The 26,081-nt window shown below is 39.5% G+C and overlaps 1 protein-coding gene across 1 annotated transcript in view; it reads left to right on the top strand.

The window, feature by feature from the left end:
- The first annotated feature begins 4,573 nt into the window (after positions 1-4,573).
- LOC102306191 (polypeptide N-acetylgalactosaminyltransferase 10) overlaps positions 4,574-26,081 on the top strand; it is a 96,129-nt gene continuing 74,621 nt past the window's right edge. The window contains exon 1 of the mRNA XM_005927871.3: positions 4,574-4,813. Coding sequence (XP_005927933.1) covers positions 4,670-4,813 — 144 coding nt within the window. The 5' untranslated portion in view covers positions 4,574-4,669. The remainder of the gene's footprint in view (positions 4,814-26,081) is intronic.

Below are 26,081 nucleotides of genomic sequence, written 5' to 3'. Positions count from 1 at the left end.
CCACCACTTCCCCTGCCAGTGGCAGACTCCCTCAGACATCGGTGCGTTGGTGGTTCTTTGTGTCCAGGGATGGGCATCCGGGTACACACCGGCTCACTCCTTGGCGGCCGCTTATCGGGGCCTGGACCCTATCGAAATTTTAAACAAATATCCTCATTTGTGGCTCTCATTTTTCTTAGAAACAAAAATTAGGTAAAAAAAAATCTGGTAATTGTTTGTTTTTACATTCATCAGGTCCCAATCAGCCCAAATATCAAATAATAATTAAAAATGCATGCCGTGGAAGAGTTCGGATCTTAGGAGGTTAACTCACTTTAACACTACTATATTAGTGAGGAATTGTGGGCAGAATTTCCTATACTTTGATAACAAGGTCCAAAACTGTAGTGGCATTTTGTAATTGAGGCTTTTGTTTGTTGTTGCTCCAATGGGGGGAAAAAAATCTAGCTGAAAATGTTCTGTTTATTTGACCTGTGGGTTTGGATTTCATGGCTCAGTTCCTTGGAAAAGAATGATGCATCGGTAATTGCTTATCAAGGAAGTCATAGCCCAGCCCTTTCTGAATGGGCCTTGTTAATGGCTTTCAGCAAGGAAGAGTCAATCAGTGGTTTGCCATTAGAGGATAATAATACCCCCATTTCCTCTGCTTTGATGCTCTCCAAATTACCTTGATTCTTTTTCCCCCAACCTCTTTCAAATCCACACTGAGAGAGTGACATGAGCAGGAGGGGTTATTAAGCCTAAATCCCCACCACATTGAGAGGTTGCAAGGTTCATCCATAATTCATGCAGGAAGACGGAGAACAGATTGAATTGTCACAACTCCGGCCAGTACAGATGGAGAGAACGAGAGAGGAATGAGCTGTTCTCCTTTTTCTCAGCGTCCAGATCAGGAATACAAAGGACGCGATTAGCGGGCAGAGAGGGTCAAACTCCTGGGTTCAAGTCCACTCTGTTAAAGAATGTAGCTAATCTTCATTTAACTTAAACTAGCTCTTTCCAGTCTGTGTATGCTCTGTCTGTGCCTGTCAAATTTGGGGGTTATAGGAGATTAGAGTAGCTTAGAAATGAGGATTTGTTCATCGTGTGTGTCAGAGGTTAAAAAAGGGAGCATCAACTGACGTTTGAAATAAGAAGGGATCATGGGGCAGTTTAAGGTCAGGAAGAGGTGATCAAAATTTCAGTCACAAATTTCAGTGTTTATCAACTGAAAAGAAAACCTGTACTCTCACTTCTGTACTGACCAGCTTTTTTTCACTGTTTAGCTGGTTGAGTTGGGTCGAGAGGCTTTAGTTGACTAACTATTGTACAATCGTACGTGGTTAGAAAACAAAGCAGGGCAAACCTGGGGGGGCACATGCAGAAGTCTTTTTTTTCATTCCTTGCCTTCATTGGCCACCATCATATGCATTTGAAATAAATAATGCATAAATAAATAAACATGATAGGAACGGACTGTCAACAAAGTGCATTCTTTCTAATATATAGCAACTGGCGATTCATCTGACTGCTTAAGGATATCAAATTCTATTCAGTCCAAGTCTCACATGGAGCATTTGCCATCTCAAGTCAAGGTGTGAGAAATCAATCTGTGATGGCGACTGTATGCATCTTTAACATACAGTCTATGGTGATGTGAACTCAAATGTATAAAACTGACTGGTTCTTATATGGTGCCCTTCTAATCTAGCTGAGCACTCAAAGGACTCTATAGCCTACACCGTGCCTCATTCACACACAAGCACATTTTTCAATGCTCAATTCACACTCTGATGGATGCATAGGAGAGCAACTTGGCATTAGTATCTTGCCCAAGGATATTTAGCATGCACGTTGGAGCAGCCAGGAATCAAAACTCCAGCCTTCCAATTAGTAGAGGACCTCCTGAGCTACAGCCACCCAAAAATGATGCTTGAGTGTTTAAAAAAATTTCTTAAAAATCAGTACATTTAATTATTTATGCATTTATTGTATGCTATATGCAGTGGAAGTTGTTGATTGAATATGATCTGCCTTAAGTGAAAACAGAAAAAAATGGTGTACCCAGCTTAACAATAAAATTCTGACAAAAAGAAATGTTGTAAAGAGGGAGAAAAAAAGTCAAAGCAGATACCATAAAACATATAAAAAGAGCAGACGTGTAGCTCAATGTGGAGCTACACAGGTCACACAGTTGTTTGGCACTGTTTTTTGTTTTTTACCCCCGAAAAATTATGTAAATTGCATGGCACAATTTTAATGACTAAATTGCAAAAATATGGCTTATGTAGCAAATGTGATACTAATTAAAACATATATATGCAGATTAAAATTTAATATATTATTATATATTTTGTCTAAAGGTTCAACAAAAACTCCATTATCAAGAAATTAAAGATTTCTGGCAGTTATTTTATTGTTCTGGTTTTAAAGGGCTAAAGAAGACTGTAAAATACAGGCAATGTGCTCTCGTTTTAGTTTGATTAGACCAAAACAGTTAAATATGAGATCATACAGGATATTTGATAAACACAGAGTGGCAAGATCTCATCACATCTCATCTAATATCATCTCATGCGGCTTCATAAAGTGATCTGGGATCATGTTTCTTGATTGTGGTTGCTGTAATTGGTAAAACAAAAAAGAATAAAAAAACTGTCACCTTCTGCATGAGCTCAACTAGAATAGCCTGGTGAAATGTCTCATTACCAGGCCAGGCTCAATCATCATTTGTGTTAATTAATGAAAATTGATGAGGGACTGACATTGTTCATAGTGCATTAATTATGTACATTGACTTCCTCTGTCTGCAAATGCAGCACTAAGAAAAAAGGATAAATGGAAGAAAGAATACGGGAAGAGTTTGCAAAGGAAATCACTAAAATAGCAGCAGCCCTGTGTTTCTATTGTTTGATTGATAGAATTAACAGGACTTTAAAAGAACAAAAACACAGTACATGTTGGAAAGCAGAAGCAGGTAAAAATGATACCATGAAATAGTGTAACAGTACACATGAAGTCACCCTACATGTTAACGCTATGCATTTTTTTTCCTTTTCATCTGCCATTTCACACTTTTACGAAACCATGAAAATGACCTGAACCCTGCCCCAGGCTTTAGTCATTTTCTATGTATTACATGACATGTGAACATGAAATATGCCTGAAGTGACTTTCTATTTATAGCCATTCCAGTGATACAGAATAAAGAAATCCTTCCCTACTGTCACTACTGGTCTTTCGTTTCCATTGTCTTTGAAGAACATCATAACATGAGTCCTAAAGGCTGCGCTCCTGTTTTAGTGGGACTTTCCAGTTTGTTTGCTGGGTGAGATCAGCAGGCAGGACATAAGAGGGTCACTGTGAGAAAAAGAAATTGCTGCGTTTATCAAAAAGAAGAATTGAAATGGCTCTTGATGTTTTATCTTTTGTTTTATGTTTTATTGCATACCTGATTATTAAAACACAGTCAAACATGAGCAACTGGGGTTTCCCACCAAGCCATGGTTTATAAAGTGTAGCAGGTTTTACAGAGCAGGAAACCACTGGAAAATTGCTAATTAGCCTTTCAAAACAAAAGCATCAATCCAGTCAATAAGAATTAAGCTAATTGTTTACTGCTCTGCTACATTCATATCTACTGTATTGAAAAGACCTACTGACTCCGATTGCTATACTTTTGTTAACCTCGATGACCAATTAAATATAATACTCGTAAACTTAAAAAAGAAATACAAAGAAAATATTTCTACATATCGCAGCGATTCATAAAGACAGCAGAGTCTGGACGAAATGTCAGAAGAAAGCTTAGCCAATTTGGGTCTTTCAGAAATGCAAGGTGGAACATTTTCTGCTGCTGTGTAATTCTACACCGCACACGGAGAGTCTTCACACTGTGCAATTTGGTGGATTTTTTTTTAACACCAGTCAACCCCCATTTTCCAGCTTGCAGGAACAATTGTTCAACAGCTTCAGGTTAAAAAGGTTAAAAAAAAAAGGTTAAAAAAACCCCCGAGACTTTTGAGGCAGTAGACGTTTCCTCAAGCTGCTCTACCATTTATGTCTTTCCACTAAAAACTATGACTTTTGTAGAGAAAAGCACCATTTGTGCTCAAGCTTGAAAGACTCCTGACATAAATGCTCATTAAATGTCTGGTCACATTCATATCTGCTGCTTACAAACTAAAGATGTGATTCAATGTCAGATATAAAATGCCTGTGTCCACGTTTCACACAGGAAACTACAAAGGCACAAGAAGCCATCTACATAACCGTTTTCAGATCCCACAATGTGACCTTTAATGTAGTGTTGTGAGTGCATCATTGAGAGATGGAATGAACTAGAAAGAGAAATATGGCTTTCTGACGCTGAAATCTTGAAAGTGGTTTGACTTTCAAGACAGAGTATAATAGAAGAGAAGGGATTCATTTGATATAATCTTCAAATGCCACCATTCGTCGCTCTTTGAAAGTTAGTTTTTGTTGTTAGACCAAAGTGAAAGCGTTTCGTAAGTCGTGGGCTTTTATTTTGAAACTCTCACCCGGATGTCCCGGCTGGTGGGGTATTAGAGTTAGCTTAAAAGCAGCTCGCTCCTCGAGTCAGAGCGAAAGTTGTCTCCGCTTGGAAAAGTGGTGAGACGGGACCCTGCTGTTCGCACCGCCGTTGCTTCGCGCGCTTTCTCCCGCAGAGATGAGGCGGAAGGAGAAGAGGCTGCTGCAGTTCGCCGGGCTGCTCATAGCGGCTCTGTTATTCCTCCCTAACGTCGGGTTGTGGTCTTTGTACAGGGACCGAGTGTTTGACAACTCTCTCTACACAGTGGATGCACCGATACAGGTAAGAGAAGCTCGGCTTTAACGCTCCCCGTGTCACGCAGGGGTGCTAAGACTTTAAAGGCAGTCTTAAAAAACATACATGCATCGTGTTTCCTCACTGTGTCCGCTTGTTCTCGGTTTAAAAGACAAGCAGGGAGACGGTATAGCCTCGGTTTATTCTCGTTGAGACTGGGACATCTGAAACAAAGAACACACTCTCATACAGGAGACTTTTAAACTACAGAAAACGCGTAAGAATTCACTTCAAGTAAGGAAAATATGTAATGCAATCTTCCGTATATGTTGTAAAATCAGGATCAGGTTCAGGATAATGTAGTGAGACGTGAAACACAGTGTAGCACAGTGTTGCTTAAGGTAGCCGTCATTCACTCAAAATAGTAAGACGTGCAGTAGAATTTGCAGAAGAGTGAGATTACAAAGCAACCCTGTCCTTACTTTAAAGCCTTGTAAAGTGTGGACAGAGCGTAGCTTCAGTAGACTGGTTGAGAAAGGGAAATCTGAAACAGAGAAAATATTCATATAGGCGACTTTAAAAGTGGGAAATATGAAAAAAAGAAAACTAGAAAACTATTGAGAATATCCACAAGACACATTCTTTTACCACTATCTAAAAAAGAAACAGAATAAAGAAACCCATGGGTTCAGCACCATGGAGAGCGTACAAGCGTTGCTCAGGTTCAGCACCATGGACAGAGCCAAGGCACCTAAAGGATCGCAAGACAAAGTTTGTTGGGTGTTAGGACGATTTCAGCACTATTGCTTTATTTCAACACATTAAACAATGAGATGTGTAACAGTCTGGCATTCAAAGTTAATCATCTTCACTGTCTGGATATAGATTTTTTTCTGTGCTTAGCTTGGTTTTAGTGTAGTGGAACTGAGAGTTTTCTTTATGATGAACAAATGTAGATGCTTTCATTGTGGGATTATACGTGCTTCAGCATGAGCTTCCTGGCAGTCAGCTTTGAATCCCTCATTATTGATTAATATTAAGGAACTAATTTGTTGGCATGTCATGTGAAGAATAATAAGGAGCATCTACCAGATCGTAAAATTATATTCATGACTATTCTTTCTGATTGGTGAAAGTGCTTTGTCTTTTAAAACCATGATGATCCTGGTTGCTGTAGTGTCTGTACTGTACTCTATTTAAAAGAAAATGCAATATTTATTTTACTAAGGCTTCCACACCTGAGAGGCAGGGTACAAAAATAAAATAAAATAATAAAGGTATGCGGCTGGCGTGAGGCATCTGCTTGACATTTCAGGCACTTCCATTACAATTCAGCATTGTTGTAAAGTTATAAACATGGAGGATGTTGTAAATTTAAAAACTGTTTTTCACTCTTATTTGACATTGAGGTGCCTTTATTTGGGAATCATATGTAGAAGGCATGTATCGAGTGAAGAGCACATCAACACTGGCTTCCTGCCCGTCAGTCATTGGCAAACGCTTCGATGCGCCTCACCTCTAATAAGAGAGACAAGACGAATGTTTATGCAGCAAGCTTCCAGTAGTGTCATTTCATTCTTGTAAATTATAAAATGAAAACAGAGGAAGGCTGCTGATGCTCATACTGCTGACAGGCTTTTGGAATTTAAAATCAGTCCAATGAAATTTTTGGCTCGAATTAATTTTCTCTTGATTGGTAGTCCTTTAAGTGAGAAGAAGTGGCTGTCATAAAAAAAAAAGCTTCAACATTGCAAATTCATTTAAAACTTTTTCATAGTATTTAGACTCAACATATCCAGCGTCTCTGTACATAATACTTTGACAAAACCATTCATTCCTTCTTGATGTGTGAGAAGAAAAGCCACATGTTCAGCGTCAAATTTACACTGAACGCATGAAATGTTTTGTTTTTTTCTTTAACATTCCCTCAGTGATGAAGATATATCAGCTCAGTTTCTCTGAGGGATTAAACAACATTCAAAACCATGAAGTAAAAATGACCACTTAAGCATGATTTATGTGTAGATTTGTGGAAATCCAGCCTGCGTTAATGTTTTTGATGTTTTTGCATTCAGTCATCAGTGTAAGGTGCCCAATCACAGCTTTCCTGTTATTGATGCTTGCATTGATTTCTGTTCCATTCCCACTGTTGCAATGGAGTAGATGAGAGCCAGTGATTAGAATTGATCATCTACTGCCTGACGTATTCAGTTCCCTTTGACTGAACAGAGAAATCTACTTCTTGGGCTGTAGCCAGTGCCAATTATGAAAATTTGAAGTTCACATAATAGATGTAAAACTGAGCAAGTTCCCCTTTTTTTTGTTTTTTAGCATTAAAAACACGTGTTTACTGTCTGGCTCTAAAAAGAGTTTGGCCTGTCTGCATATTTTCCCCTTCATAAGAACTCTGACTGGTGTGAATTTTATAACTCATCCACCTGGATGCTGCAGTGCGGGCTGTGGCTCATTTTACCGATAGCCGTCCCGATACATGAATGAATAAACTGGATGTTTCTGCCACGTCTGTGCTGTTGGTACCTGTTGAAGCCTTTTAATGTACTTATCTGTCTCATATTATAGTCAAAGAAATCTGAGCTTCAGTTTTACTCAATGAAAATTTATTATTTTATTAGTTTGCAAAAATGATCAGTAGGTCATCTGCATTGTGCCTATGCGTTTTGTAGATGCAGCATGACTTTTGTCTTCACAAAACAACATGTCAGGGGCAAAACTGCTAATTCAAAACTAGTGGGTGATCTCACAGTAGCACAGTCCATTTTCTATAGTGTCTATGACAGAAAAGGCTTCCTTTCCATTTTTCAATTTAACAGCTAAACAGTAGGGGAAATATTAGGGCTACTGAAAATTAAAATAATAATAATAAGATGAGTTATAACCCTGAATTTTAGAGATTCAAGTTGTAAACTTGTGAAAATAATTACTTAAGAAAAAAAATTGAGTTTTTATTTTTCACTCAAGGATTCATATGCTGAACTTAGTAAATACGGCTTTTACTTAGTAACCTCCCAGTGACTGAACACAGAGAGCCAGACCCCTATTTCAATAAGGAGAGATCACGTGGAAGAATTGAACATTATTGATTGAGATAGAGGAATTAATGTATTTGGCGATTAGACTCCAATAACCCATCTTGGAAGAACAAAATTGCAGCGGTGATAGGATTTTAGGACAGGACTCCCTGGAGTGGTTGGTGGTGGTGAAGATGAGGATTGAGGCTTGATGAATGGAGCTCTGACTGAGGTGCCTGTGAAGCAGAGATGTGGAGAAGGTTGGTTGCGCAAATGAAAGTCTGAAAGGGAGAATGACATTGAGCAAAGATTTAAACTACTCGAAGCAGAGGCTGATTGGCTCAAAGAAAGTGGGCAAGAAGATGAGTGGACTAGAGTAATGATGATGGTGTTGAGATTGACAGCGTGGGAAAGAGGTAGTAATGTAGACAACACAGACAAACACCCAGGAAAGCAGCCAGATGACTGATCACAGATCTTCTTTATGAACTTGCACATAAGCTTCATTAGATATAGACAAGAATATATTCTTAGAAAGAGTTAGTTTAGTATCTTTAGACAATTAACAGTTTTTAATACAATAAACTATGATTATTAAATGTATTTACGGGATGTTGAGTTAGGACAGAGTTCTTGTTAGGACAAAATAAACCAGCCCTGAATGCAGGATACCATGGAGGTGGATAATAATAATTCACTGAAATTAAACAAAAAGAGCTACAGGACAATGGCAGGATATCCAGAATGAAGGTAATCAGGATACTAACAAACTCCAAAAGAACAGAATTGGAACACAAGGAAAATAACACAGGACATAGGAAAGTGAATAGGCGATGTGATAGTGACAAGGGGAAAGGAAAGATAACACACACACACACATACAGAACACAGGTGAAAACAATCACATGGATTGAAATCTGACACCGCTGGAAACAATTGGAGAACCTGAGGGAAATAAAGGCAGGAAGTCGGGGACCTGGAGCAATGCAAAGAAAGGCAAAATAAAACAGGAAGTGGAAATAGGGAGTAACATAGGCAAGACAGGAGAAAACGGGGAACACCAGGAATATTTATATAAACAGGGTGCACATGAATGATCCGCAGGTGCGCATGCACTGTCAAAATAAAAGATGCGCACCAGATAAGAAGTTGCAATGTGCGTTTGCATACATAAGATTTTCTGGAGGAGGACAGACATTTGTTTAGAATTCTTAAAGATGTCGAAGCAAGCTCCTTTAAGTAATTACTTTGGTGTTCCTCCACCTTCAACGGATGCGCACATGCGGACCACTTATGTGCACCCCTGTATATAAACATCCATGACACCTTTCATGTTTCTACACCTTATAACGGCAATACAAAATGAAATATATTAATCACACGTTCTGTACATAAATATTCCGTACATAAATATCAATAGTGTGCTTTCCTAATCGTGTCTCCGTGGGGAAAAAAAAAGAAAAAAAAAAAGAATTTAATTCAAGGGATCTCCAAAAGTTGATTCTGTTCATCTGGACGTAGCGTTTTGTGGGAGAAATGTTTCGTCACTCATTCACGTGACTTCTTCAGTCTCAGCTGACTGCAGGTTTCCCCAACCTTAGAAACAGTACATTTGTATAATGACTGAAACCAGCCCACTGAGGAACAATGGGCTGGGAGGTCAGTTCCTTAATCTTAATTATGCAAATTCTCATGACCATTGATCAACAACCACTGATCAATGGCCATGAGTACCATTCACAGAGAGTTGGGGAATGGCTGCAATCACAGCATTGTAATTTAAGGGAATTCCTGGCTTATAAAATATATTCATCTAAGGAAAATGTAATATGCAACTATGTAAGCAAAAAGTTAATGGGGAATATTTGTGCATTAATATAGTGTGGTAAAAACCAGCTACGTCAAATCTCCAAGTCAAAGCCCTATATTCCACATAAAGACCTTGAAAAGCTTATCCATGCCTTCATTACTTCGAGACTGGACTATTGCAATTCTCTGTACATGGGCCTCCAATTCTCTCTCTCCTCCAGCATTTGCAATTAGTTCAAAATGCCGCAGCACGCCTCTTAACTGGTGCCCAGTTACCCAGCAGACCTTCTCGACGTGTATAGCCCCAAGAGAATGCTCAGATCCTCTAACCAACTGCTCTTAGTGCAACAAAGGCCCCGACGAAAGACTAGAGGGGACCGAGCTTTTGCAATTGCCGCACCCAAACTCTGGAATAATCTTCCTATCAATGTCCGCATATCAGATTCCATTCAGTCGTTTAAATCATGCTTAAAAACTCACCTGTTCCAGCTAGCTTTTGATGCAAATTAGTTTGGACTTCCACCTGGTCTCCAGTTGTGCTATGTAACTGTAACTATAATTGTTTTTAACTTGTTTTGTTGCCTTTGTTTTAATCTGCTTTGCTACCTTGTGTGAAGCACTTTGATGGACACTGCCCTTTTAAAATGTGCTATAGAAATAAAATATTGCTTGATATTGATTTGCAATTTTTATGTAATTTAGGTATATGAATCTCTTCGTGGTGGTTTTTGGCAAAATGTATTTCCTCTGTAAAAAAAAAAGAAAAAAAAAAAAGAAATCATATCATGCTGCGAGAACATCAACATCAGAACAATAATGCTGTCTGATTTACTCACTTGTGCTGCGTTCATGTCATGTGGGATTGAAGTTAGAGATGGAAAAGCTTGTCATTTGCCACTTAGATGAATTTACAACATCAGGAAACTTAAGAGGTTTGTGCAGTTATAGATTTGGTAGTGTGAATGTTAAACAACACCCTGAATACGCAGGGAGGCGCATGAAGTGTTAATTTTGCATTTAATTCCCTTCATCAGGGATTTTAGTTAATGTGAGCTGTCTTATTGTTTTTCTTTTTATGCATTTGATGTATTGGAGCTCAGAAAAATCTGAGTCATCGAACACGCTCACTGTTGTGAATTAGGAAGCCAGTTTACTCCCACTTGACATAAAGTGCCATTATTTCTGTATCATGTGTAGTGAAAGGCATGGACTGAGCAAAAAGGAGGGAGACAAACGGGTTAGGCTGCCAGCACATCATCATCCAACCCTAACATTTATCTTATTTTAACCTCTAATGGCACAGAAACTCCTTTACACTGTTGGAAACCGGCTGCAGACATTCATCTTGTCTTCTGTTTGTTTCTTGTAAACTTTTAATAGCTAAAGACAAATGGAACAAAAAACAAATAAGGGCAAAAGGAAGGAACAATATGTGTGTCTGTGCTCGGCGTCTGAGTGCTCCCTGTGGGCTGTTATGGCTTCACTGAAGTAGATAAAAATCAATACTCTAATCCCATTCAGGCTTTTCCCACATAAGTCTTGTTAGAGACGTTTGTAGCTGATATTTTCTTCCCCTTGTTGGTTTCTGTCTGCTTCACTTGTCGACTACACATCGCTTAAACCATCAGAATGAGATCAGAGTGTATTCAATACAAAAAGGGTGAGCCACATTCTCATTCATAACCAATCTGTCCCACGGATGTATTAGTTATAACAGGATATAAATGAACAACATTTACATTTATTGTTTTTTTTTCTTAGATGGATTTACCCAGGGAGCCGGACATAGAAGGCTTTTCTGGTGCTATGTCCTCATTTGCACTTTTTCATTTCTGCTTGACCCTCAGTCATGAAACCGTAAAGAGTAACAAAACATAATTTGGGAATTCTCAAACCACTACCCGGACCCAGGACTCATTTCCACAATTTATGTGTAGATTCAGTCACAGCTATAATATCTCAAACTGGTACAATTAAAGCCAACAGTCTTTCCACAGCTTTGCACCACCAAGGTTAAGGATTTCCACTTAAGGAGCATGCCTTACATTTGATTTACACTGAACAGAAAATTACTGACATGCTTACTGTGGGTCTTCTTCCCTTATTTTTATCTCTTAGTCAGTTCTTAACCTCTCAAACCCTTGCTTATTATTCGCTTGAAAATATCCCATAATTTTGTCAATAACAACCGAAAGTAAAAATGTAAGGTAAAAAATGGACAACCTTGGGCTCTGTCACTGAAAGACACTTGGGGAAGCTGAGGCACACTGATGTGACTTAACCTAAAAATTCTCAACACTGACTCTGAAAACATTTTTTTTTGCGATATGTTGATTTTTATTCCCTATAGATTTGGTTGTCAATGCAGTAATATGTAGCCTGTTCTTATTTACTAGTTTAGTAGTGAAGAGTGGGCAGGAAAGAGGGGAAGAGAGAGCGGGAGAGGGCATGTAGCAAAGGGCTGCTACATTTCAGCCATGTAACATGTGGTCACCTGCTTCATCAGTGACCTAAACTGATACATAAGAACCTGAGTGGTTTTCAAGGAGAATGAGGCAAACTCTTCCAAACTGGGATGTAAGCAATATGTTTAAATGCAATATGAATGCAGTGTGAACGAATGCTCTGTGTTTGAACTGTCAGCCCTACTTTCACTGAGCGCTGAATAAGACTAATCACTTAATGCGACTGAAAGCTTTGGCTGCACCTGTTGTTCCGCACTTCAGCACTTTGTCTATGCTTTGTTGCGTAGTGTTGAATTTTCATTTTATTACGATGCTGAAAAAGTTTTATTCTGAAAAGAAACAAAAAATCCACTGTTTGATTTAAAAACAAAATGGCCTTGAGATAACTGTACTCACCAGTGTGGCTAAATGCCTTTCAGCAGCACAGTGACAGCTCTTTCTATTAAACCAATTGATTTGCTCCTCTTAACCATACCGAGCATTGATCGCTGTAGTGAAGGAAGGAACAACCTGTCTCTGTGTTCTCTGCTCAAAAAAGAGAACCCAGCATGACTGTGGCCCTGCAAATCAGCCTAAGTCGATGCTTCTAATGGGGCAGATAGAGAGCATGTGGGATTAGGGAAGCCAGTGCAAATCACATCTGTTTCTTTAGTTAGTGGCAGCAAAGCTGAAAGGCAACATGCAAAGCAAAGTTACTCATCTGTAGTACGAGTTCTGCTGACAGGGTGATATTTAGGATGGTGTGGAATGGAGGACTGCAGGGTTGCCACTGCAGCTGATGGTCATCTAACGTTCAGCTTCATAACCAAAGACAAAGAGGTTCAGTTTATTGTGACATTTTAATTGAACCTGAGCTCAGTCATTACTGCAGATGTGCTATGCATCCATGAAAATAATTTTCTTTCTTTATCAGTGTAACACTTCGCATATTTCAGGAAAGTTGATGCATGTGTCATTCCTTATTTATTGCTGAATTATTGCTTGTTTCCTCTGTGATATGAAACATCACAGATTCCAGTTTGTAGTGAGAACGGAGTTACGGACTCACCTCAGTGATTATTTAAGCTTTAATGTAGTGGAAATTCTTCAGTTGTTGTTGAACATTCATTTGTTTTCTCACCTGGAGGTAAACATGCTCACCATTTTAGTGTACTTCTGAAGCTTAGTGCTGTTCTGTGCTTGGGGGCTGATACTGGGGCCTTTCTGCCAGCTTTGCCTCTGGCTATAGATGTGACAGGAAGCTGCTCTTTGAGCTTGCAGCACCAGAAATTCTGTGCGGTGACCATTAAGTACTGCTTCTTTGCTGCTTTCGTCTCCCTCAGACATTTTAATAAGGAGCTTATATGAACAGCTGATGTGAATTCACACAACAACCAGTGAAGGCTGCAATTCCAGCATTTCCAGCATATTATGCAGGGTGTATTTTTGTGGTATTTGTCTTGTAGTTTTTCAAAAACTAACGGGTTTTGAAATAACCGAAACCATTGGAAATAAATACAGCTTAGTTCATCCTGTTAAAAATAACAAACGACATTAAATTATCTTTTATTGTTTGTACCTTATATCACCCGGAGATGATGTTTCTTGTGATTTGTATTTACATATATAAAACTGAATTGATTACTCATTGAATTACTTTTAACCACTGTTTTGTAAAGTAGTGGTTAGCCTTGCCATCCCACTACACCAAGATCAAGGGTTTGAATCCAGAGCGGGCTAGTGGATACCTTTTTGTGTACAGTTTTTATATTCTTTCTGTGCCTATGTGGGTTCTCTCTAGTTATGTCTCATGTTAGGCCTCAGTTACACAGGCGTAGATGACCTGCTGGCAATCTCTGGTTGTTAGGGAAAAATGTGTCTAATCCTTGGTGAGTGATTGGTGGCTGTCCCTGGGTGGAACTGGTTACAAAAAGGGTGCTAGACCAAAAATGTTGTTGTGAAGTTGTCGCTAGCAGATTGTCAAAGTCACCTGTGGTTTGCATTGAAGTTGGTGAAACTTGAAAAAGTGTGATACAAACCGGGAAGAGAACATTTACCTTCAGAGTAATAGTGGTACCTTTTTGGTTCTAGTAGTAAGGCACCACTTTTACTTTGAAGGTGAACAGACTCCAGGTTCATAGGTTAACTTATGGTTTTAAATTGGTTGTAGGTATAAATGTGAGTGTGAATGACTGTGTGTCTCTATGTGTTGGCCTTGGTTTCAGCTCCAGCTACCCTGCAGCCATGAAAGGGCCAAACGGCTAAGAAAAAATGACAAGACTGCAAAGCACCAGACTGATCACACTGAAGTCCCATTAATACAATAGAACCTCACAGTTAGAGTGACTTGTCTAGCTTAGTTCAGTGGATGGCAGCTGCTGTAATGCATCTCGATTTATTTAGATTTTTGCTCATTCTGAAGTCGAAGAGCCAAAAAAACCTGCAGCGTTGATTTGGCCCAGAGTTCCATCTGCTTACAGCAGAATGGAAGCAAGCACTGGAACAAGCAAATACCTTTTAGCAGTAGTTTATGCATAAAATATATTAACTTGCTCAGTAGTATTAAGAGCAGTTTAAAATCAGATATCTGAAATGTTTACCAGCTGGATGTGTCAGCAGCTTACATTAACATCCTTTAAGCTGTGTGGGGAAAACACTGCATTCAGCTCTTTGGTGATATCAGAACAGTTTTAAACTGTTTCTTAATGAGGGCTATGGAAGTTCTTTTTCTGTGTACAAATATCCAGCTGACGTTGCATCTTAGTTTGAATCTCCTAGTGTGTCCTTTTTCTGTTCTTTGTTGCATTGTAATATGAAACATGAGCCGATACAAACTCTACACACTGAAATAAGTAGTAGACAATACAGGCAGACTCCTGTGGTGCTTGGAAATGTAATTCTACAATGAGTCTGTTGTTTTAAGGCTTTCTTACAGCCTACAGTATGTCCATTTAGCCACGATAATATTTGTGAGATCAGGCTCTGATAATGAGAAAAATAACTGTTCTTTGCAAACGAAGCCACCGGCTGGAGCACTTGTTGAATAGGGTCAAGTAAGTCCCTGCCAATTTTTCCATGTTACTTTTGGGAAAAACAACAAACCTTTGTCTACATTCCACATATATTCATCTTTGATTTCTCTCTGATTTGACCAAAGAAAGGAGCACAAGACTTTATTTGGTCTTCATGTTGCTTGGTGGGAGCAGCAGGCGGTCCAAAAAAATTCTGTAAGACCAGTGTTTGTGTCGTAATCCATCAATATCTGAGCAGAAAGTTTGAAACCACAGGAAGCAGAGAACTCCATGAGTCCTGGCCTCTCTGTGGTCCTCTGCCTGCTCTCTCCATCTCAGCAGGACTTTGGATAATGACTCCTTTTGGGAGATAATGGACTGTGCAGTGGCCTTGCTGAGCTCCTCTGCAAGGGGAGTTTGGAGTGCCTCGCTGCAGGGATCACTGTCGGGAGGTCCTCTGCCTCAAGCTCATGTCTAGCTCAGATGAGACAGAGAGCAGAAGCCTAGAGGGATTTGCATGTGAGTCACAATGAGGTTAATCAGCCAGAAGCATAGTCTAGATCTTTTGCAACTTACCTGAAATAGCAGAGTACGATTTTGTAACTATGGCTCTCATGACTCAAGTAACATAACAGTATTACTCAGTGGATACCTGAAGTGTTGCTCAAAGTGTTGTTTAAAGGCTGTGAGTTTTGTAGAGTGTGTTAGCTGGCAAAGAAAAAAACAAGCACAAAGATGCTTTATACACAGAATCACGACCCATTAATTACTTTTGGTACTTCTGATTGTACAGTTGTACGATTGTAAGATGGAAATGGATTTTTAAGTGAATAGAGAAGTTGCGCTTTCTTAGAAGATGGAAAAAGGGATTTTGACCCTCTAGCTCAGATCAACTTGTCTGTCAAATGCCTAAATATGATGGAGGAGAAGAAGAGGGTAAAGCAAAACAGGAAAAGCAGGTAATTGTATCACATGAGGGGAGTATTGACCTCGCACATTGAATTGCCAGCACTGTTTTTTATCAGATGCACTGCTCAGCTGGTAATACTTTATTTTTCTTAATGCCAGACAAAAGCAGTCCGATAGCGTTTATCGGTCTTTCATTTTTCCCGCTTACTGCTTGTTTAGAACAGATCAGAAAGTGGTAGAAAATCAGCAAACAATCTGTTTTCAAGTTGGAGGAAGAACATTTTTTGAGCAAGTCCAAGAGACTCTGGTAATGATGGTAATCTTGAGCCATCTTATGAAAAAGGAAGCATAAAGCTTATAATAAAACTAGGAACCACTTTTGATATTTATAATCTTTATTACTAGAGGGACATGAAAATACCTGAAAGCCTGAATATAGCCTGAAGTTTGTGACATTGGAGGAGGCCATTTTTGTCATGGTCCTGGGTCGTTGACCCAGCGTTTTGTGTTTTGTGATTGTTTTCCTCTGTTCTAGTTATTCTGTGCCCTCCCCCCTTGTGTCTGGTTCGGGTTCTAGATTTCCTGTTTTGTTCTGAAAGTCTGTGTCTGTCATTGTGTTCAGCTTGTCTCCTCCGGTCCTCATGTGTATTAGGTTCAGCTGTTCTTCCCTCCTGTGTGTGATTACCTGATTACCTTGTGTGTGTGTGTATATTTAGTGGGTGTCGGTCTGTGTTCATTGTCGGCTTGTCTGCATTCATCCGTGTAGCTCTGCGTTCTATGGTGTTCCTGTCTCTGCGTCTCTCTGCCCATCGCCCCTTTTGTATGGTCTCAGGTTTGTCAGTTAGTTCTCCCAGTTTAGGTTTCTTCAGTTGTTTTGTCATACCTCACTGCCTGTTTCTGCCACTACCACTTTGTAAATAAACATCATTCGTATCATCAGTCACTGCTGCATTTTGGGTCCTCCTTTTCCTCCACACCACACGGCTCACTCCGCCAGCCGTGACAATTATCCCCCAAACTCAAAGGTTTAACCTCAGTTCACACACAATTGTACTAGTCTTTCTGACTCGTCTTTTTCTTTCTTTCTTTTTTTACTTTTGCACAAAAAACTGAAAATGGTAACAATACAAATTGCCCTCTGGGAGGAAGTCGGTTATATTTTTTTGGATAGATAGCAACTATAGCATGAAAACATTCATCTTGCACCTAATATTTGCTGCTTACAAAGTATTTTTCCCATGTTTGTGGGTAAACTTTATTCAAGTTCATAATTTCTTAATATTCCTCTAAACTGTATGCATTTGTGACAGGGAACAAAGATGGAGGAAGCTGGTTCTGAGTCATTCAAACACAGTCACAGAGTTAAGTGTCTCTGATGGTGAAGTCAGACAAAAACTCACTTCCCTTCCATTTCTATGTTTAGCGGGGCTAGACATACGCTTGGAGTTGTATATTGATTTGCCTCCTTCCTGTGCTTTTTGTGCAGCTGGGTTTGATCGCAGGGCTCTCCAGTGTCTAGCCAAAGGTAGGAAGGTGAGATTGAGGTCTCGCTCAGGGACTGCTTGTTTATGTTCTTGTTTTATATAATAACAAAATAACCAGCTGCAGGAAGACCTTTAAAGCTATACTTTTTGATACTGGTTTCTCCTAAACATAGTAGCAGGAAGTCGTTATGTTGTCTTTTACAACTGAGATGTATTATATGTATGTTTGCCTTTCTAACTAATTTAAACAATAAAGCACAATGTATATTTCCAAAACTAATGAATGCTATCATGAAGTATGAAATATATTTCAGAATGCTTGTTCAGGACAAATACATCCACTGTGGGAACCAGACTGTGAATTTTTAAGAGTAAATAAAGTAAAATAAGTGGCTGTTGGGTGTTCTGGACATTTTCCATTAAATAAAGCCTGCAAACGAGCGGTGAGCAGTAGCTAAGATTCATTAATCAAAACACAAAGAAGAGAAAAACCAAGCTTGGTGGAGAGCCTGCATGACCGCGGGGCAGACGGTCAGCAGAGTCTTCCTGAGCTTAACATGGCTGTCAGTTAAATACCTTCTCCAGGAACAAAAGGCAGTACACAGCTGTTTCACACCTTAAGGTTCACACTCCCTTGCTACCTCCCAGAGTCCTCAAAGAGACAAAAGACTCTTCCTGTGGAGTGGTCTGCTTCCCCCAACTTCCTTACTACACCCCCACCATTTGTCTTGCAGTATGAGTGTGAAATATGTTTAAATCCAGTAGCACCAAGGCATCATACAATAAAATAATGTGATTAATACATAAATAAAATAAATTCCTATACATGGGCTTTAGAAAACTTACCTCCAGCAAACCAGACTATGTTTCTCTAGACTGAATGCCTATCATCTGTTAACTTCTGGTACAGTCACTGTATATGTGGCTTAAGTCTTCATGTTCTGTGTGCTGATCATTGTTGACAAATATATAACTTAAATCAAAAAAAGAAAAATCATCATCAGATTATATGGATTAGTTTGCGTTTCAACACTTTTATTTATTTATTCCCGCTCAGGCCGACCTTCCACTATTTAACCAAGCTCACAGCTTCCAATACCAAAACTCTTACCCCTTTTCCTGCTTATTCGGTTTCAGTAGACATGTTCTTTATGTTCTTACACAGATCTCTGTAGTGATGTAGTGTGTCTGTCTGACTAACACATTGATTAGTTATCATCCTACAACACTGGCCAGCAGCAGTGATGATGGTGAACTTCTGCCCTGGACATCCAACTTTAGATCCATTTATTTTCAGCACAGATTTCTATTTAAAGCAAACTTGGAAACATGAGAGACACAGTCAACAGCCAGAGAAGTAGTTTTCAATTACATTAGGCATTTTTCAATGGTGCGACAAAAAAAATATCTTAGGTCGCACCAGTGCCACCAACTGTTTGAGTAACGAAAAAAAAAAGTCTCTGCAACTCTCGAAGTCTCCGTGTGGTCAACAACAGACACACATTATGCCCCTATTGTGGTGTAAACCAATCAGAGATAATCAGGGGCAGGACCTCTCTGATTGGTCATGGTCCAGATATTCATGTAGTGCGTCTGTACGTTTGAAAGTGCAGGCGGATAGAGAGCGGTGAGTAGCTTGAATAAAACGATATCGATTCATTAAATCCTGAATCGACTTTTAAATATAAATGTATTTTGCCAGAATCTCAGGTTAAAGCTCATAAAACAATTTCAACGACCACCAAACAGCAAATGAGAGCAGATAAATGGATTCCACACAAAGATGTAAACACAGAGCGTGGACCTGATGCATCGGAATCAGCTTTCTCACTCAACCGCACGTAGATGGACACGCTGTCAGGGCTGAAAGCTGACAGCTCACTGATTCTGATGCACCAGGTCCGTGCTGTGTGTACGTCTTTTTTGCGTTAGATTCTGCGCTGCAGGTTTTGTCTCTCTCCAACCAAAATTCACTGAACCACCAGCAAAAGAAGCAGCAAACTACGCATCTCAAACCTCTGTTTTCTGCATTATTCATTCGCTTATAACCCACCAGTCTACCGCTGTTTACAGCGCGGTCAGCCGCTGTCCTTTTTTTTTTTTTTTTTCTTTTTTTCTTAAATGACCTCGGACAAAGCCTAATTTCTGCTGTTCAATACTGAAGAAAACTTTTTAAAATTATGCAAAATTGCAGAATATTTTGAAGGTTATCTGTTATATAAAAAGCCAGGCCAGGAAAATCTCCTTCATGTTTTTCTGTGTTTTATTCTCAGTTACTTTGACACAAAGCATCTGCTGTGATGCTCACAATTCTGATGAAGTCTCACAAGTGTCAGTACTGTTAAATGATCAGAATTATAATATTTCTGACTGTCTGAGGCAAAATTGAATCAAATCGGGACCTTGTGAATCAGAATCGAATGGATTATAGAAATCAGTGATGATACCCAGCCCTAGTGAGTAGCCTAGGCCCGACATAAGTGGATGTAGCTATGGGTAGTGAGAAAAGATGAAAAGAACCATTGATAAGTTTTTCGTTAAGGCCTGATCCGTCTGAAATTCATAGCCAGTGCTCTGACACGGAGCCATCAGGCTTTGAACGCTTAAAAAGGACAGTGTATCCAGAAAACACATATGTCGTGATAAATGCACCGCCCAAGTGTCCCCTCTCTCCACTGCCTTTCAGCGGCAGGCAGCAGCAAACAGGTCGTCAGAGGAGGCTGAGATGATGATTACGTTTAACATTGTCTACAATATTGCCAAAGCACTTTAAGCACAAGCACAAGATTGTTAGTTAATCATTGTCTGTACGGACAGCAATTTTCCGCCCCCAAAGAAGTGCACATGTAAAACTGCGGTGTTAAGCGATGCGGTTGAAAGATTTGGGTGCGTCTAACTTTTGTGCTGGTGCGCCTGCAGCCGTGTCAGAAAGTTAGTGTAGAGCCCTGTTAGGGAACTGAAATGAACTTAAATCTGTAATAAAATTTGCCAGCTGCAGCTACAATTTCAAAATGTGTTGTTTGTTCTGAAAACCTGTCCGATATAATCTGTTGGAAATTATTTATCTGGAGTTCAGGGAGATATTGCCAATTCTTAGCAAGGTCTAACTGCCAAGCTCTTAAAAAGCCATTAGAAATAACAGTGGTTTTAAGATAGTGGTGGTGATACTGTATTTTTTATTTTATTTTTTAGACACAGACAGCAAACCTGTGTTTGTGTTCAAACCTATGGTGAGTTTAGAATCACTAATAAAGGCAGCCCCTACGTATGTCTTTGGACTGTGTCAGGAAGGCAGAGAACCCACGCAGACACAGGGAGAACATGCAAACTCCACAAAGCGAGACTAATTCTAAGCATCTGGACTGTCACTGTCAAGATGTCACGTGTTCTGCAAAGACTCACCTAAGCATGTTTTATATTCTTCTGGTGAAGTTGTGTGGCACAGGGCCGAAACATTTCTGCAGAGAAACGCGTGACAGAACAAAATGCCACTGATGGTCTGAAGTGAGGTCGCATGTACTTTCTAAACTTTCTATTAAAACACAGTGAAAAACTTTGCGAATCAAAAGGTCTGGCACAAGAGATTTGAATGTCAAGGTTCATTTTATTATTTTTTTTTATCAGCTGTAACGGTTGTTGCTCTGAATGCTGTCTTCCTCAAGAGCACCGTGGTAGGTCTTATCTGAATAAACCTCACGGGTATTGTTTGTATTACTTTCAGTATGCCAGTTTCTATATCAGTACATATTCTGGGCTGTTATGTCGTATGACTGCAGAGAAGAGGGTAAAATTAATGTCTGCACTGTTTCTTGGCAGAAGTGGACATTAAATCAAAACATTGTACCAATTTTGATTTTCTTTTTTTAAAGGGCAAATACAAAGAACCCTGTTGTTTACATTATAATGTAATATTGGCTCTCTCACCAGAAAGCTGTCAAGAAAGTAAAAACAGCTTGACTGGAGTCTTGTGTTGTATGCGTGGTGGTTAGTTTAAATAAATCCTGATTTAAAAACATCTAAAATGTATGCATACAATGACAGTTTCAACGTCCCCGAGTGGAAGTTTGCTTCTGTTAGCTGTCATGTTGGTCATTTGGTCATTCTTTTACAGTCTCTTATTTTCCACTCAGTCACCACATTTATGTCATAGGACACTTCAGCCCATTTGTAATGGTGAGCTCAGACACGAGACTCAAATAGACTGGATTATCAGTTTAATAGAGAGATTCTGAGGTCACTCTGGGTAGCTGGTCTGACTCTGGAAGAGAGGAGAGAGCTATTAGTACAAGAAGTCCAAACAGGGAGATTCTACAAGGAAAGTCCAGTTGGTGAGTGAGAGTGCGGGGAGGGAGAGGTCACAGACTTGTTTTTCCACACATTAGGAGTACATTAGAGGGTCACCATAATCCATGTTTCAGCCACAGGATCTCACATTAGAAATAGAGGAAGACACGGGAGTTAACACAGGCAGTTAGAACGTTCTCAGAGAAATATAAAGCTCAGGTCCTTCTGGACTCGGGCAGAAACTGCAAAATGACAACAAACCAGTGCAGGACTAGGAGAGGTTTTTTTTAAAATAAAGTAACCAGTGATGAGAAAAGGTTGGGACATTGTCTAAAGTTGTTCTGCTGCATAAATCAAATGGACTTTGTGCTAAGGAGCTGGCAGGTCAAAGCCAGTTTCCTTTCTGGTTTGACTGAGTTAAACTGTTCTGACATGCACCCCCACTGGGTAATGTCTAAATAAGTGCAAGGCTGCATTGCATGTGTGGTAATGACTTAACTGTGTTTGGGAAGCATACAGCACTTCAAACAGTGCTGTATGTAAGAGATACACGATGAAGAGAGCAGTGCAGTATGTGAAATAGCTTACTTTCTTCCCCTCTCTTAACAAAAATGTGAATTTTGGCCTAAAAAGAACAGTTTTTTTTACTTGGCTATGTGTTAGTGCTATGGTTAATCCAGTGGTCGATTGCTACTTTATACTGCACCTTGAATAATTATGTGTTAGAAAGTGCAGAAAAGTATTTGTGCCAGTGTGAAACCTTGTCTCTGTGATGATAGCCATCAGAAACAGTAGCAGCAGCACACACAGCAGGGAGGCAGCGAAAACTCGGAGAAGAATAAAGACAGCTGTGTTTACTTTTTTTCTTTTTGAACAGAGCTACTTATAGCAGCTTGTATGAGACGGCTGCAGTTGATGCGTTTGATGCTAAAAAATACAACTGAACTGAATCTTTTTCAACTGTTGGCGTGGGCAAGCAAAGGTCAGAAATCCCTGTGGGTTGTGTTTAGTTACTTAGCAGCAGGTGAGGCGCTGTGAGACACAAGAGAGTTCTGGTTGGGTTTACTTGAATCTTTAGAAAACAGCTACATGTCTGATTTCAGTGTGTTGTGACTGGACGTTGTGTTGTCATAAATATAAGGATTAAAAAAATGTGATTTAGGAGCCTTGGGATGAATAAAGCTCAGAAACTGGTTGGTTTTGGTGAAGAAGGATTTAATTTTGTAGTTGGCAATAAAAATATTCATGATACATCAAGCATTGTAACCGTATTCTATCAGAATTATTATATATAATTATAAATTGTGACTTAATTGTTTTTAATTGACTTTTAATTGTAAAGATTAATGTACATACTTTGCTATTGTAGAATGATACAACCTATTTAATTGTAGCGTGTTGCATTTGTTGTACAACCTTCAGCGGTAATTGTTTGGCACAGAGCATCCAAATGTGAATCTTGCTGGTAGCATGAAAAAAAGACTGATTTTTCTGAAATCAGCCTTAATAAGAGTTCAAAAACCAAGGCAATAAAATCCAAAAACCAGCAGACAAAATCAGGGTTTAAACACATATTGAAGGCTAATCACAGATATCAGGGAAATGCTGGTAAAACTAGATACATGTGACACTAATTAAGGATGAAGAAAAAGTAGAACATAAGTAAACTAAATGCACAACGCTGGGGATGGAGAGCTACAAAATAAATCGGCAAGTAATTCAACAGGGACACATCTAACACAGAGATGGACACATAACAACAAGAAACAAGAAGACTCTAAAGAGACTACGCTAATAAATACAAGAACATGAGTGAACTTAACAAAAAAAACCCTAAACAACAGAACTTTGAATGTAAAAATAACAAAATTCCATCTCCAACAGTAATCAAAACTAAAACAGGAAGGAGGAGAGTTGAAGAGGCAGGTTCAGAGAGGTGACTCAGCCACAGGACAGTGCAAACAAGCAGTTCAAGGTGTCAACCAGGGGGACAGGAAGAGCAGGGGATCGACCTATATGAAGGGCAGTTCAGAGGGTCGACCTGGGGGCAATTTCTCAGGATATATGCTGCTGGCATACGTCACTGGAGGTGGCAGAGACCTTCTGAACAGCCGGCTGGTGACAAAGCAGATAGGCCAATGATGTTAAAGTTGGAGATCTCAAGGCGGCTCTCGGCACTCAGGCTTAGATAACATTGGATGCCCTAGACTCAATGGGATAGCAGCAGTCGAGTCTTACCGACAAAGATAGAAGGATCCATGAATGCAAAGCGGTACCCTCTGGCTCAAGCAAATTGGGACCCTTGACTGACTTTCTCGGAACACCAACTCAGAAAATTCAGATTTATTAGGTGGCTTTGGACTGTCCGGTACTATTTAGATTCTGTCATGATGGCAAGAGAGAATCTAAACAGTAAGGGCTCCCCTTTTCTCTGACCTGTAATGTTCAGTACCCGCATGGTCCCTTTGGTTGTCAGATATACAGCAGACGGTAGGAAGAAAGAGTGGACTGTCACGCTGCGTGTTGCCGAAAAGCAAGATGCAGAAACAGAAGACTTTATTTAGGTTAATACAGAAAGTTAAAATGAGGATATATTAACGGATTGTGACAAAGGGAAGACTGCAAACACTATGAGAACCGATTAAGGATGGCTAACAGGCGAGAAATGAGATGCAGGTGGAAGTAATTACACAGGTGAAAACAATCAAGAAAAGAAGGACAGACAGGAAGTAAAACTGACATGATAAATGACAGAAATGGTATTTAAAGTAAAGCTGCAAAAATGAAAAAGAAAAAAGCACAACACAGAAAAAGAAGACGTCACAGACACTGACAGAAATAAACTCAAGACAAGATGTTAAAGTCAATGAAACATAATTCAAAACTCTAACACTAAAAAAATTTAAACAAGAATAAAAACTCACTAATGTAAAACAAGACTTAGAAGTGAACCGGTATAACGAGAATTGAAGCTTAATATACTAGGATGAAAATGAATGCTAAACAGGAAACCATAATTAACAAACATCAAAACATGATGAAATCAACAGTAAAACCAATTAGAGATCAAAACTTAATAATAGACAGTTGCAAAATATGATTGCGACCTTGTCATTAGCAGGTTACATGTGTATTACCACAGGCCAGAGGAAAAAAATCCCTACAAACTATCAGGGGAAATTTATTTTAATGCAGTTGACTTCTAAAGGTACATTATTTTCATTTTCTGGCTTGTCTCCAGCAGCTCATGCAAGAATATTCTGTACTCATTGCAGTCTGGTATTTGCAGCTGGGTGGGCGCATCATCATCATCATCATCATCATATACAGAATGATGGTGATTTCCAACTGAACCATATTCAATTGAAATGAAATAAATTGAAATGTGTGCACCTTTATTGTGGGAAGGCAATGGATATTCCACTAGAAAGCTGGGTTAATGTGGTGTCCAGTTCCATTTCCTGCATTATTGTGTTGAGTGATTACGACAGCTTTTCTGGGATTTAAATTCCCTCGGCTGTTTGTTCTTTGCGTGGTCCTCTGCATCTGCTTCTGGAGTGCACGTGCAGGTGTGAGAAAGCGGTAGATATGGGAAGAAATGGAGCAAGAAGAAATAGATTTTTTTTTTCCTTTTTTAAATTCCTTTCTGTCTTTTTGTTTATCTCAATCAGCTTCTCACTCATATCTTGTCTCTTATTTTGCATGTGTTTATGTGGTGTGCCTGGGCTGAGGCTGAGAAAAACAGCATAACACCTAGGCAAAGTCATACTAAGATTCTCGCAGAGACTCAGATTACAAAAGTTTCTCATTCTCCTTGTCTTGTTTTTCAAGGTCTTGTTAGAGCAGAAAGCCCCAGTGGAATATCACGCCGACGTGTGCTGAAATTTTAATCAAAAGGAAATGGGGCAGCGCAGTGTCGCTTCCTTTCAGTGGAAAACACACAGATGGACTCTAACTGCCTGTCAGGTCCTGGCACGACACACTGGGAGAAAATATGAACCAAAAAAGAGGAATGAGGATGGAGTTTGAGACAATTAGAAAAGTTAATGCGAGGTTTTAGCTGGCAGCTCCAAATCGATGCTAAATAAATAAATTTAGTGATGTGCTCCATCATTAACTTCAGCTGGAAGGAGGCGATGGTGTCTTTAATTCAACAACCTCATTGCACAAACAGTGTAACAGTTGCTATTGTAATGCAGTGTATCACCACATGGCGGCGCCTCCTCTCTCACGACTGGTGTCACCCCCTTTTTTGTTCTTCTTCGCACTCCTCCTGTAATGGATGCTCCCGTGTGTACGCGGACTAGTGTGCTCTTTAGTAATGTGTGGTAGAGGTAGCACTTTTA

This window comes from Haplochromis burtoni, unplaced genomic scaffold (genome assembly GCF_018398535.1).
Source record: "Haplochromis burtoni strain Fernald_Lab_line unplaced genomic scaffold, NCSU_Asbu1 Contig_105, whole genome shotgun sequence".
NCBI lineage: Eukaryota > Metazoa > Chordata > Actinopteri > Cichliformes > Cichlidae > Haplochromis > Haplochromis burtoni.
This window is presented reverse-complemented; position numbering and strand designations above follow the sequence as displayed.